The sequence below is a fragment of the Vigna unguiculata genome, chromosome 8 (genome assembly GCF_004118075.2).
Source record: "Vigna unguiculata cultivar IT97K-499-35 chromosome 8, ASM411807v1, whole genome shotgun sequence".
NCBI lineage: Eukaryota > Viridiplantae > Streptophyta > Magnoliopsida > Fabales > Fabaceae > Vigna > Vigna unguiculata.
The window spans coordinates 37,999,737-38,014,383 of record NC_040286.1 but is presented as its reverse complement, the minus strand read 5'-3'; the positions used below and the strand labels follow the sequence as shown (position 1 = coordinate 38,014,383).

Genomic DNA, 14,647 nt, shown 5'->3' with positions numbered 1-14,647 from the left:
TACTAATTAAACTAAGGACAAAATGATATTTTCATTATTACTTCTATTAAAACATATTTTTTAATCTATCATATCAATCAAATTTTTCACAAATTTTCACAAAAATTATTTCTAAATTTACTCACCATCACTTCTAAATCCCTTAAAAAAAATAACACAAATTTCACTCTTAAATCAACTCAAACTCATTTACTCACTCTCTTTCAATTACTCTCTCCCAAGTGAACACAGCATAAGTCTTTGTTCACGTGAGAGAATGGATTTAAGAGAGACTTAGTGGACGACTCAAATGCATTTCAGGGTAAAAGTTTGTTTTTTTTAAGATATTTGAAATTGAAAATGAATAAATCTAAAGTTAAAATTTGTGAAATTTTGTTATTGATTTAATAAATATGATAGATAAAAAAATTAATAAATAAATTACAAATTTGTTCTTATAATTAAAAATAACATAAAATTAAAATTTGATGAGTTTAAATTAATTTTAAAAAAGTGTTGATGAATAGTATTGAAATAAAAATTTAATAGGTGTAATAAATAAAAAATAGGAAGAATAGTTGTTTTGTACGATATGATGTAGCTTGCTTTTTTATTTTATCTAATATATATACTTAAGCGCATGAAGAAGGATCAGTTCCAATGTTTTTGTAACCGAATCCAGACCTATGCAAATTCATTTAGAACCAATTCCAAAATTGGGACAATAGCGTAAAATCATCCTTTCCACTTTCAAATCTCCTCTTTTTAGAGTGAGATGGATTAATATACTAATCCCATGAATCAACACTCTCTTTTCTACACAAATTATTAAATTTAAACACACATTATTTACTCGTAAATTCATCTCACCTAATCCCTTCTAATAGTAGTTTATTGCAAGCAACGCAATCTAATGTTGTGTTCGTTTGAGGGAAATTGGTAAAGTGAAGATGGATTATGAAGTTTTTTTGTGTTCATTTGACATGTTTTAAGAGAAAGACATATGGGTGATTTGCGGGATGTAGGATGATATCTTGTTACTTCTGCTCTGATTTGAGTGGATTCAGCTGGTGAATGACAATTTTATCCTCTCTTCTCTCTCATGTGCATGGCATGGCTTGAGGGATTCCATCCCATTTGTTGAGGGATTCGATCTTGGATCGGATCTAGGGTGAGGGATTCAATCCCCATATGCATGGAAGGGATCTCTTGGGTGGCTTGGTTTTGAAAACTATTTTTTTTACTAGTTAGAAAGAGTTATGAAAATAAATTTACTCATACAAATATTAATTTATACTACTTATTAAATTACGGGCAAAATGGTTATCACACAAATAATTCTATTAAAACATAATTTTTAATCAATCACATTAATCAATTCTCTCACAAACTTTTACAAAAATTATTTCTAAATTTACTTACAATCACCTCTAAATCTCTTAAAAAAAAAACAGATAATTCACTCTTAAATTCACTTAAACTCATTCACTCACTCTCTCTCATATACTCTCCCTCGTGTAATGTAAGGCAGTGATGTAAACTCCATAAAGATACTCTTTCCAATTACTCATCACACTTTGTTGGGGCATGGAGCCTCATTTTTATTTATGTTATGTTGAATGTTTGATTTTCTCTCCTTGATTCTGTTTTCTATGGTACAATAAAAATTGACATAAATACCTAGGATCGACCAAAATGAACTAAATTGTAGTACAGTATTAAAAGCTGTAGTGAATTAAAAAAGAAATCACCAAAATTGAACTAAAAATAGTTTAGATGAACTAAACTGAAGTAATTTTTTTTATTCTAACAAATCGAACTGAATTACACTTAATTATACTATAATATGAACTAAATTGAATTGTTATAGACTAAAGCTTTTTTAAATTGCATTATTTTTGAACCAAACAACATTATTTTTAAACTGAACTGTATTATTTTTTAATCAAATTCTACTGATTTTGAACCGAATCCCATTATTGTTTAATTGAACTGTATTACTTTTTATCCAAATTGAAGTAATTGGTTGTACTATGCAATAATAATCTACCTTTTATATTTTGAAATTGGTTAGGAAACTACAAGATCCATAGAACATGAACAAGTTTTGTATTTAAGAAGTCATATTGAAGACAAAGAAGATGATCCATTTCTCAACAAAACTAACATCATTAAAATATTAATATATTTTAATACATAGGTATTTCTAAGGATGACTCCTACTATTGGAGTGGAAAGAGTCATTTGTCGTAGGAAGTTATCCCCTAAATTTATTGTCTAAAATTTGAGAAGAATTAGACAAGTAGTTTATAAATATAAAATCTAATTTGATCGAAAACATTACCAACAATACATATCCTATCTGTTTAAGTCGTCTTAAAAAACATACATTTTGATAGATTCACAGTGACTATAAAGAATTTAGTGATTTTTATATTATAAAACGTTAAATGTATTCATTGTAATAATTTTCTCTTACAAAGTTTTTGTATGAGTAGAATATATTATTATTATTATTATTATTATTATTATTATTATTATTATTTAATATATACTTAATAATAAGCATCATAAGAACTTACAAATCTATAAACGCCAACCTTTTAGTAATAATTTTTAACATAAAAAAGTAATATATATTTTTTGTTAAAATAGTTATTGATTACATTGCTATACTTTTTAAGTAATACTTTTAGTAATATTTTTCAATAAAATATATTATTTATACATAATATATATATATATATATATATATATATATATATATCATGTTATTAAATTGGTGTGAAAATTCATATGAGAAAAATGGAAACTAAGAAGGTGGCCTCTCCTATGCTAACCATTCATCTAAGTGAAAAAACTTCATATTAAACTAATTTATTGAAAGATAATGATATTTTTACTATTAAATTTTGATAATTTTTTCTTATAATATAAAGTATTATCTTTTAAGTGATTTTAAAATATTAAAAATAAAAAAAATGTAAAATATAAAATCACTTAAAAAATAATAACTAAATTTGTAAGAAAAAAATTATTAAAATTTAGTTATAAAAAATAATTTTCCTCCGTTTAATGTGTGGAGATGCAATAGGAAGAAAAGAGAGGAAAAAAAGAGAGAAAGAAAAGGGAGACTGTCCCTGAAATTTGGAAGTAACTGAAAATTCAAAGCAAAGAAAAAAAGGCATTGGAATTTGGAAAAATCAAGTAGCTTCTTTTATTTGTCTCAAAGTTTGGCTCTGACTTTGTCCTTCCAATTTAAATCATATTTCTTTTTTTATTAGATTATTTGAATCAAATTATGTAATAAGATAAAGGAAAAAGACAAACGAAAATACCAATTAACCGATTTTAATTTTAATAAACACAGCACAATTCTTTCTTTTATAAGAAATGTCACATTCCTAAGCAGTTCAGTCTCAAAAACAGTTATTATTGTCACTTCACAATTAATTAATATGTAGTTTGGAAGGCCCGCTTTCCATTCTGCCCCTTTTTTTTAGGGTTGTCTTGATCAGTGGGCCTTAGGGCTGGCCCAGAAAGGAAAAACAGACTTAGTTCGCCCCAAACCCTAACCTAAGCTCACTTTTCGTAAAACAGAAACCCCACTTCCTAGAGCTGCTGTTGCTGCCGTCTTCTGCTAGGGTTCCAACGTTCTTCAGATTCACGTTTAGCTTGGCCATTGTTCTGCTCACATAAGTACTTCTTCTCCCTATCGCCTCTGCCTAGTATAGTTTCGTAGACGCAGTGAGAAACTCTGTATTAACTCGTTTTACCCGTTGTTTCAGTTTGCGAGTCGAGTTCTAGAGCTGTTGTGCTCCTTGTTTCAGTGTCGAAGTCCCGTACAAACCCATTTCCAGGTAGGGAAGCTCTAGCTCACTCTCGTGTTTTGTTTCTGTCTAGTTATGAAACTGTTATTTTGAAGTTATGTGGCTGGTATGATGTTGTGATAAGCTGTGAATGTATGAATATATGTGGGTTGAGCTGGCGTGCGTAACTGTTGCAGGAAAACAGTGGCGAGACCTGCTAATCTCGCCCAAGCGAGTCAGTCTCGCCTAGGCGAGATGAACAGGGACTCACCTAAACCCGTTTGCACAAAAGGTCGCCCAGGCGACCCGCTCAATTTTGAGCGAGCGAACATCTCGCCCAGGCGAGATCCCGTGTTGGTTTCTGGATGCTCTTTCGAGCCCTCGCCTAGGCGAAGGGGGCTCGCCTGAGCGAGGGGCTGGACGAGGCAGTACGCTGTTTGGGTGCTTGTTTATCCTTGGATGATTGGTATTGGTTTGGGTATGAATGTTATGATGAGAAACATGTATATAATGGAATATTATGTATGCTTGGCATGAATCATGAATTGTAGATGATGTGTTTGGTATGAAAGTTGGCATGTGAACTAAATGAGATGAGTATTATTAAAGTGGCATGATAACGAGATGAGTTGGGTCCTATGTGCATGGACGGATTATGATGAGTTGGAATGAGTTGGACCTGGAATGTTAAAAGATTGGCTTTAAAGGTTGACATACTGGTTATATCCTTGCATGATGAATATTATTTGACTGTGTGATCATATTTTTGTCTGTGTCAGTGCATAATTCCTTGGGGTCTCTAGGTGAGACTTTCAGGGTTGCGCTTCAATGGTCGGGACGTAATTCCATGGCCCTTGTTAATGGGTGCCCATGATGGTGCCCCATCTATATAACTAGATAAGGATTCAAGGTAAGAATTGCATCCTGACACTCTAAGGGGTCAGTTAGTCTCACTTAGAGTGGACTGACTCCTGTGGTGAGAGTAGCAGGAGGCTTGAAATTCATTAAGGGCTAACCTTGTGGTGAGGGAAATTGATTCATTGAAACACTTGTAACACATAGCTCGGGGGTGAGCAACTCAGAGGTATCCACCACAAGTGTATTGCCTAAACAATCATAACATGCTTGGTTGATTTGAATGTATGGTATTGTGGAATTATATCTGATTTAATGGATGAACTCTCTTGTGCTCTAGCTTACCCTACTTTCTTTGTTGTGTGATTTGCTGTGTGGTACTCTCTTTTGCGATGATCATCAACTTGTTGGTGTGAACAGATGCGAGGAACACCCGTAGGCAACAGGGGGTGGAGATTCTGCTGCATAGTCCGCGTGGACTAGTTTATATTTCCGTATGAGTTTATCTAGGGCTGCGACCCACGTAATTGTTCGTCCTTAGATTTATGTACTTTGGTTATCTTTTCATCTAATTTTCTCTTGGACATCGTGGTGTGTCATGGATTGTATGGAATTGAGTTTAAAACTCTCAGACTGCGTCTTTATGTTATCTTTCTTGTAACACTTCCTTTAATTTCGCGTACTTAATTAAATGGGATGTTACATAATTTAGTAATTTTAATTTAATTTAGGATAATTATTTTACAGTTTAGTACAACTCAATTAATTTAGTACAACTCAATTAATTTTGTCCAGTCCTAATTTTATTAAGGTTGGCAATTTCATACATATAGTTTTTTTCTTTTCAGACAAGATTGCATGAATGGGTCTTCTTATTTGAAACACGTTTAATTAATAAAAGAGTCATTTCTTGTCGTATCTCCGTAATTACAATCTTGAATATAACTTTTAATATTCCGCATTATATATTTTAAAATACAAAATAAAAATTATATTTTAAATTGTATAATTTGAAATATAAATATATTTTAGATTGTATATTTTAAAATACAATTTATATTACATTACATAATTTGAAATAAAAAAGTTGAGAAAATAAAAATAAAAATTATAGAGGTGCAGAGAGAAATTGCGCTACACCATAACTTTTGATAAATTAAACAGACCAGAAATTCTAAAAAATTAAAAAGAAAGGAGGAGTTCGTATATTTTTATTGTATTTGTTTCCGTAATAATTAAAATATTCCGTAATTTAAAAGATTTATTTTTACTATTAACATTTCTCCTTTATTATATGTTATTTAAAAAAAAAATCTGATACAAAATTTTATTTTATTTTTTAATTATTTTACTTTTTCTTGTTCATCAAATTTGCAATTTTAACTATACATTTCTTTTGAATTCTTCGGTATAAATTTTAAAAAAATTATTTCGTGGTTAAATTTTTTTTTATCAAATTTAATCATCAGATAGATATTTAATTATTTTTATTTTCTAATATTTATAGCTTTAATTTATTAGATAACTCAAAAAAAATTCTCGTTTCTTTTACTTCTTAGTTTTGTTTCAAAGGAACTTTCATTCTATAAATCTTCCTTCTCTTTAATTAATGGAATATTTTTACTTTTGACATTTTATAAAAATAAAAAATGTTATTATGTGTAATTATTATTAAATGTCATATTTTATTTGGATTTTATTAATATTTGAGAGTAAAACAAGAAGAAGAAAAAAAAAATTGATTCCATTAGCATACAAAAGGACTGGTAGTAGAATTTTGGGACCAGCATGGCAGTTGTTACTTTGACTCTTCCAAAAAATCATTAGAAAACAAAACACTACTGTCCTTAAGTTTCTTCCCATAACAGTTTCCCTTGTCCTTCCAATCACTTCCATCTCAATAATTCCACACACACCACTACGAGTGAGTGGATGAGTGAACGAGTCACCACCATGGAAAAAGCTGCACGACTCGTCTTCATCCCTGGTCTGGGAGCGGGTCATCTCGTCTCCGCCATTCAGTTCGCGAACCTTCTGTTGGAGCGCCACCACCATATCTCCATCACTCTCCTCGTAATCAAACTACCATCCGACACCACAACCGCTGCTTACACTCATTCCCTTCTTAACTCCCAACGTCTTCAGCTCATCAACCTCCCCGAAACTCCCTCCAACTCCCAACCAACTCTAATGAACGAAACAATCGAACTTCAAAAGCCACACGTCAGAGAAGCCATCTCCAACCTCAGCCCTACACCCCCACTCGCGGCCTTCGTGGTGGACATGTTCTTCACCACCATGATCGATGTCGCCAAAGAGTTCAACGTCCCTTCACTCGTCTTTTTCACCTCCGGTCTTGCTTTCCTTGGTTTGATGCTTCATCTCCACACCCTCAAGGAAGAGGAGAACGCCGAGTTCACTGAGTTCGACGCCGAGTGGGTCATCCCGAGTTTCGCGAAGCCAATCCCAGCACGGAATTTTCCTTCCGTAACGCTGAGGAAGGAGTGGGAGGAAGTTTTCATGAACTTCGGGAGGGGCCTCAAGAAAGCTGATGGCTTCATAGTAAATTCGTTTGAGGAGCTAGAATCCCATGCGGCCCAATCCTTCTTTCACGGGCCTCAGGCCGTTTATGCAGTGGGACCCATTCTGAACCCAAAGCCCAAGCCCCATGCCAACGCTCACGCTGACAACGCTGACATCTTCGATTGGCTTGACCAGCAACCTCCTTCCTCCGTTTTGTTCCTGTGCTTTGGGAGCATGGGTTCTTTTGGTGAGGATCAGGTGAGGGAGATCGCACGGGCTCTTGAAAACAGTGGGGCCCGCTTCCTGTGGTCCCTGCGGAAACCTCCACCGAAGGGCTCTACTTTCATGACCCCGCCCTCTGATTACGCTCCCTCGGAATTGCCTCCGATTTTACCTGCGGGCTTTTTAGATCGGACGGCAGGGATTGGAAAGGTGATCGGATGGGCCCCTCAGGCCCAAATACTGGCCCACCGAGCCACCGGAGGGTTTGTTTCCCACTGCGGCTGGAATTCTAGCCTTGAGAGCATACATTTTGGTGTGCCCATTGCGACCTGGCCGCTCTACGCCGAACAACAGACGAACGCGTTCTTACTGGTGCGTGAGCTGGAGATTGCTTTGGAGATTTCTTTGGATTACAGGGTTGACTTCATGGGTGAAGCTCCCAGTGTTTTGAGTGCGGAGAAGATAGAAAATGGAATAAGGAATTTGGTGGAGATTGATGATGAGAGAAGGAAGAGAGTGGTGGAAGCGAGTGAAAAGAGTAGGACGACATTGTTGGAAGGTGGATGTTCCCACTCTTCTTTAGGACGTTTCGTTGATTACGTTATGAATCAGGTTTAGGTATCTTACTCTAATCTAATCGATCATACATATTGCATGCGTAATAATGCTTATAATGCTTGTATTCGTTATCAAGTTGCTATAATTTCTTTTTATCAGCTGTTGCATATGTAAGACTAAGGCAGTGATGTAAACTCCATAAAGATACTCTTTCCAATTTCCCATTACAATCCTAAAATCTAGAATGAAGCTTATATTCGCAGTGGATATTCTCAATGTTTTTGTTCTAGCGTACCAAATATTTCGAGACTATATTTTCACTATTTCCTTATAACAATTCATTACCACCACCCTTTCTTTATTCTTGACATTTTATGTGGTTATTATATACTAAAAAAAATAATTCTACAAAGGTAATCAGCACTATCATACAGAGTAAGAAGAATAATTAGGTTTTTATGCGTACCAATAGAAAATAAATATAAAGTTGTACTCACTTACTCTTTCATTTTCTTACACCAATTCTTTTTTCTGTCTCTTACATATTTTTCCATCATATACTGCCTTGTACATGAAAACTGGTTGATCTAGTTTTGTAGCCAAATATGACCAATTAAATCCTAAACATGTCTTCCTATATATACGTACCAGTGCAATTTACGATGCTTACAACATATAATCGAACTATTTGAGACAACACCTATCTCTATTCAAAGGAATGCCTAGGGGTGAGACTGAATAATAACAACAGTTGCAGTTTGCCTCAACATAGATGCTCCTGACCTTTTGCCACTATCCCAAGTATCTCGAATAAATGTATCATAAGGACTTGTTCATGAGATAGCATCTCCACTATCATACAAAACACTTCATTCGGTCTTCAATTATTCTGTTTCAGTTTAATCAACTGGGCCCTGATGATACACTACAGCCAAATGCTGCATTTAAATGCCACATCATGTAAAAAAGGTTGAGTCGAAGAACTATACCTCCATTGAAGTAGTACAAAAACCACAGCATTTCTTGATTCAGGAGCAAAAAGTAGAATCAAAATTGTCACTATTCAGCTGCACAACCGTGCTGTGCATGAATTGAATATGTTTTTCATCAATGAAAAATTGTTTCAAGTGAATGACCAATGACAGCTCTAGTCATGTGCACACTGGATGAACTTATGCAGGTATCGTTGGTCATAATCAAACCTAACCGGCACCTAATTTTGTTCAAGTTTGGCATAATTTATTCATTTCAGTCACTTGATTCCAAGATCCTGTTTAAGTTTGAATTGTAGCCTGGCTTATAACCAACACCCATCATGTCCCTAGTCAATATGTCCAAGATATAATATATCTCACCGCTTAGAGGGTGCTTCTCATCTCTAGCTACAAAGTAGTTCACACACCCAGCAATTTCAACCCAGCTACATGCAATTTCCTTTTGCAAACCTTTTTCCTTCATATGATTTCTCACTCGATCAACATTTTCCCATTCTCCCTCCTCTGCATAGATATTTGAGAGCAGAACATGATATCCAGCAATCCTTTTTTCCTTTTCCATATTAAGCAACTTTTCTGCAATAACTTTTCCCAGTTCAAAGTACCCATGATTTTTGCAGGCTCCAAGAATAGATCCCCAGATTTCTACTGCATCACCGTCCTCACCCAGTCTCTCAACAAACTCATAAGCTTCGACCACCCTCCCAACCCTCCCTAACATGTCTGCAACACAACAATAATGTTCCGTTGAGGGCTTGATTTTATGTACTTTATCCATCGACTCAAATATGTGAAGACCTTCTTCAACCAAACCACTGTAATTGCAAGCAGACAGGATGGCAATAAAAGTAATTGCATCGGGCTTAATCCCGCATCTCAGCATGGAATCATACAAGGCAAGGGCTCTCTTACCCATTCCATGCTGACCATAGCTCATTATCATTGTGGTGTACGTGACAGAATTCTTCTCCGGTGTTCTGATAAAAACATTTTCGGCATAACTGATTGCACCCGATTTTGAATAAGCGTCCACTAAAGCAGTTCCCACATAAACATTTTGGTCCAACAACAGACGTATGGAGAATCCATGAAGTTGCCTAGCAAGGTCCGTGCTTCCCATGGAACTACAAGATGGGAGAATCGAAGCCAATGTCACTGCATTAGGTATTACCTTGCGCACCAATGCCTCTCTAAGAATGAGAATAGCTTTGTCACTGAGCCCATTCTGAGTATAACCAGCAATCATAGCGTTCCATGAGGCCAGATCTCTATCACTTGGGCCGTTCTGCTCAAACAATAACTCCGAAGTCGTAATCAAGCCAGATTTAGCATACATGTCAATCAGATAACTCTCCATACCCTCAAATTGTATCCCATGGCGAATTAGATATGCATGCGTTTGCCTTCCAATGTACGAGTCCCTCATGTTAGAAGCCGCAGAGAGTAACGCCGTCACAGTGACAGAATCGATGGTAAACCTCTGCTTCTGCATCTCACACACAAGCATCAGTGCTTCCTCGTCCAAACCATTCTGCGCAAAGGAAGAAATTATCGTATTCCACGATACAGCATCCCTTTCAGACATCTTTTCAAAAACCTTAAAGGAAGTATCCACGGAACTGCATCTGGAGTACATCACAATGATTGCATTGACAACAATAGTGGGAGTAACCGCCAAACTTTTTAGAACAAATGCATGTATCTGCTGGGCCAATTTTATTTGCTGCAGCTGGGAAACAGCAGAGATAACCGACAGGAAAGTGACGTCATCGCACACAGCCTCCTCTGACTCCAAAGCTCGAACGAACACGTCGATCCCCTGAAGAGGACAGTTATTTTGAACATAGCCGCCAATCATGGAGTTCCAGACCTCAGTATTTTTGTTAGAACAGCAATCGAAAACCATCCTCGCATATTCTAAGCAGCCAAGGTCAGCAAACATAACAATTGCGGAGCTAACAGCAAAGACATGATCGACATAGTCAGCCCCGTGTTTAAGAAGCAGGCCATAAAGCATAAGGGCGGTGGTTGGGTGAGTGACGGCGGGGAAGACATTGACGAAAGTGACGGGGGTTGGCGTGAGAGAGGCTTTGACGAGGGTGGCGAAGGCGCGAAGAGCGTGGAGGTGCCTGTGGGTCTTGACGAACCAGGAAATCAAGGTGTTCCAAGCGACGACATTTCGTTTGCGCATTACAGCAAACAGTTTGAGGACGTAGTCGTGTTGGGGTTGGGTGGAGAAAGGGGGTAAGCATGCGGAGTACATGTTCAAGAGGGAGTTGTAGACGACTCGGGAATTGGATTGGGAGCGAAGAAAATGGGAATGAAGGGCCTTACCGGCCATGAGGTTTTGGGTAAGGGCGCAGGCCTTGAGGGTGGAAGAGAAGGTGTACCCATCGGAAGCCGTGTTCCGCCTCGACTTCATCTCCGCGTAAAGCTGCAGGGCTTCCAATGGCATCTTGTTGCAGATGAAGCCGATGATCACGGTGTTCCACACGGCGGTGGAGGCGCGTGGAAGGCTGTCCAGAAGATGGCGAGCCAGCTGAGGCTGCCCTTGTTGGCATAGCTGGCTTAGGCGAGTGCGGATGGTGACGCCGCCGTTTGGGTTTCGAGCCACCGCGGGATCGGTGACCGGAACGGGAACTGGAACGGGAACTGAAACGGGAACGACGGGAGAAGCCATCACCCTGATTTCCTTCTTGTTTTCACACTCATATTGTTACCTCTTCATCCATTAGCCTCTTCCTATCCACAACATCACAATAAAATGGATAAAGTTAGCAACTTTAGGCCATTACAATCCACAACTAATTAAACCAACTCCATGTTTTTTTGTTTTTTTTTCAATTTTCTAATTTTTTCTGCTCTGCCCCATAAAAGCTTCTGATTTTTTTTCCAGTTTTTTAATATTTATGACGCAATTTTACTTAAACGTGAGCTTTAAAATTGTTTTTTTTAGTTAAAAGCTAGTAAAACATAAAAGGTATAGATTAACAATATTCTAATAAATTTAAATATTTATATACTCTGTAAAATAAAAAAATCAGTGGACGACACCCATGTATATTTAGTAAATTACAAAAATGTGAATATCCATCTAACAAATACTCAAACACGTAGAGATAGGTTTTTCACTTACAAAGATAAATAGTGTACAAAAAATGTATATACGAAAATACTAAATATCTTTTCTATACAAAGTTATGGGAAAAATAATGCTCTCTTATATCCAGCCCTGGTTCTAGATCAAATAGTTTACCAAATTCATACATAATTGGTCAATATTATAAGACCACCTTTAAAGTAGCCTCGTTAGTCGATTTAATAACTATGTTTCCTATTTTAAAAGATAGGAACAGTACTGAGTACATCAAAATAGTTAAAATATGTGTATAACAATTTTAAAAGAATTAATGTATTCAATTATTAGAATTCAACTAAATTAATAATTTAATATTAAAATTATATTTTTTATAAAAATATTTAAAACGGAATATGTCAATATTGAACCATGATTTATTCAAATAATATAATAGAGTGAAACTCGATTTAAATCATAAAAATAATATAACTGATATATTAAAAATAGTAAAATTATAATTCAATTTAAAATAAAAATGAAAATTACTAATTTTTGAAAATGTAAGAAAAAAAAAAGAAACTATTTGTATTCCAAGGGTCCGAGAAAAGAAAACCATGTTAGGCATAGTTTCCTTCTGGAATATACGAAGTAGGCATTGGTGCGGAGGAATAACGAGGAAAAGAAAGAATTATACTCAATACCTTCGTTGCATCGAGACTCACAATAATCTGAATCCAGAACATGGAGATGCAACAACTCCTCAGTATGGGCTTTCCCGATGAGTTAGCCGCTCAAGCCCTGGCCGCCACCGGCGGCAAATCCACCGTCAAAGCCACCGAATGGATTCTCACTCACAAATCCAACGCCGCCAACACCTCCACATTCCAGCCCAAGCTTGATCGCTTCTTCCATTCTTCTCAATCCCCCACACCTCCACAATCGCAATCACAGGAACAAATAGAAGAAGAAGAAGAAGACGAAGAACCTTCCAAACGTCCCAGACCTTCTACACATTCTGCGCAGCATCCACAGCCACAACCACCGCCACCACCGCCACCGCAACAAAACTGGCCCACTTTCTTCTTGAAAACCGCAGAGAAGAAAAACGCCAACACTCACATTCACCAACCCTTGTACGAGCGCTTGCGTCCCAGGACCCTCGACGACGTCGTAGGGCAGGACCATCTCCTCGCCGCCAACTCCCTCCTTCGCTCCGCAATCCAACGCAACCGCCTCCCCTCCATCCTCCTGTGGGGTCCACCTGGTACTGGTAAGACCACTATCGCTAAAGCCATCGTTAAATCTTCAACCGCAACACGTTACCGGTTTGTCTCCTTATCCGCCGTCACTAGTGGCGTTAAGGACGTCAGGGACGCCGTTGACGAGGCTCGAAAACTCAGACTTAAATCCAACCAATCCACCGTTCTCTTCGTGGACGAGGTTCACCGGTTCAACAAGTCCCAGCAGGACTCTTTCTTACCCGTCATTGAAGATGGCAGCATTGTATTCGTTGGGGCCACCACTGAGAACCCTTCTTTCCATTTGATTACACCTCTCTTGTCTCGCTGCCGTGTCCTCACCCTTAACCCTCTCCAACCCCACCACCTTGCCTTGCTTCTGAACCGCGCTGTCAGTGACGCCGACAAAGGGTTGGTGCAGAGCGCGGGGGTTCAAGTTGATGTTAAAGAGGATGCTGTTGATTATATAAGCAACAATTGCGATGGAGATGCTCGGGTGGCCCTCAATGCTCTGGAGATTGCAGCTGTTACTGCAGCAGCGAGGGTACAACATGGTAAACAAAAAGAAGAAGGGGTGGAAGATCTTCATACAAACGAGGATTATAAGGTTGCTGTTGTTAGTGTTGATGATGCAAGGGAAGCACTTCAGTGCAAGCATCTTGCTTACGATAAAGCAGGGGAAGAGCACTATAATCTGATCAGCGCGCTGCACAAGTCTATGAGGGGAAGCGATGCGAATGCAGGTATTTATTGGTTGGCAAGAATGTTAGAGGGAGGTGAAGAGCCTCTTTACATTGCACGCAGACTCATACGATTCGCAAGTGAGGATGTTGGTTTGGCTGATCCATTAGCTCTTAATCAGGCTGTTTCTTGCTACCAAGCTTGCCACTTCTTGGGAATGCCCGAATGCAATGTAATTCTTGCACAGTGCGTTGCTTACTTGGCCTTGGCACCTAAATCTGTTGCAGTGTATCGAGCCTTAGGGGCCGCGCAGAAGGCAGTGAGGGAATCTGCGGGACAGAATGAGGGGGTGCCTCTGCATTTGAGGAATGCTCCAACCAAATTAATGAAGGAAATTGGGTATGCGAAGGGATACATCTACCCTCCGGACAACCCTTCCTCCACACAGACTTACTTGCCACCATCACTTCAAGGCTACAAGTTTCTTGATTGGCCTGACAGGATTCCTTATGATGGATCAGAGCATTAAATCAAAGATCAGGAGTTATGTGTCATTTTTTATCTTTTGTTTTGCCGTATGTATATTTTTTCACCATTGCTGAGAAATACATCAACGATGATGGGGGTGAAATGCATTATGTAAATTTTGACACAGTTAAATATCATTCTGACAAGTTTTATTGTTTTATTGAATAATTGTTCTGAGTA

At 37.5% G+C, this 14,647-nt stretch overlaps 3 protein-coding genes and 1 long non-coding RNA gene across 4 annotated transcripts; 3 read left to right on the top strand and 1 right to left on the bottom strand.

The window, feature by feature from the left end:
- Positions 1-3,590: 3,590 nt before the first annotated feature.
- Positions 3,591-5,277, top strand: LOC114193299. Its single transcript, XR_003606250.1, has 3 exons — positions 3,591-3,678; positions 3,768-3,839; positions 5,064-5,277. It is a non-coding gene; the product is annotated as an uncharacterized LOC114193299 (long non-coding RNA).
- A 1,158-nt stretch (positions 5,278-6,435) lies between these two features.
- Positions 6,436-8,163, top strand: LOC114193941 (anthocyanidin 3-O-glucosyltransferase 2-like). Its single transcript, XM_028083944.1, has one exon. The coding sequence runs from the start codon at positions 6,576-6,578 to the stop codon at positions 8,004-8,006; it is 1,431 nt and encodes a 476-aa protein (XP_027939745.1). The 5' UTR covers positions 6,436-6,575; the 3' UTR covers positions 8,007-8,163.
- Positions 8,164-8,409: 246 nt separating this feature from the next.
- Positions 8,410-11,754, bottom strand: LOC114193940 (pentatricopeptide repeat-containing protein At3g22150, chloroplastic). The gene has a single exon (XM_028083943.1). It carries the CDS (start codon positions 11,619-11,621, stop codon positions 9,195-9,197), a length of 2,427 nt encoding a protein of 808 aa, XP_027939744.1. The 5' UTR covers positions 11,622-11,754; the 3' UTR covers positions 8,410-9,194.
- Positions 11,755-12,592: 838 nt separating this feature from the next.
- On the top strand, positions 12,593-14,625 carry LOC114194135 (ATPase WRNIP1). The gene has a single exon (XM_028084210.1). It carries the CDS (start codon positions 12,762-12,764, stop codon positions 14,466-14,468), a length of 1,707 nt encoding a protein of 568 aa, XP_027940011.1. The 5' UTR covers positions 12,593-12,761; the 3' UTR covers positions 14,469-14,625.
- Positions 14,626-14,647: the final 22 nt, after the last annotated feature.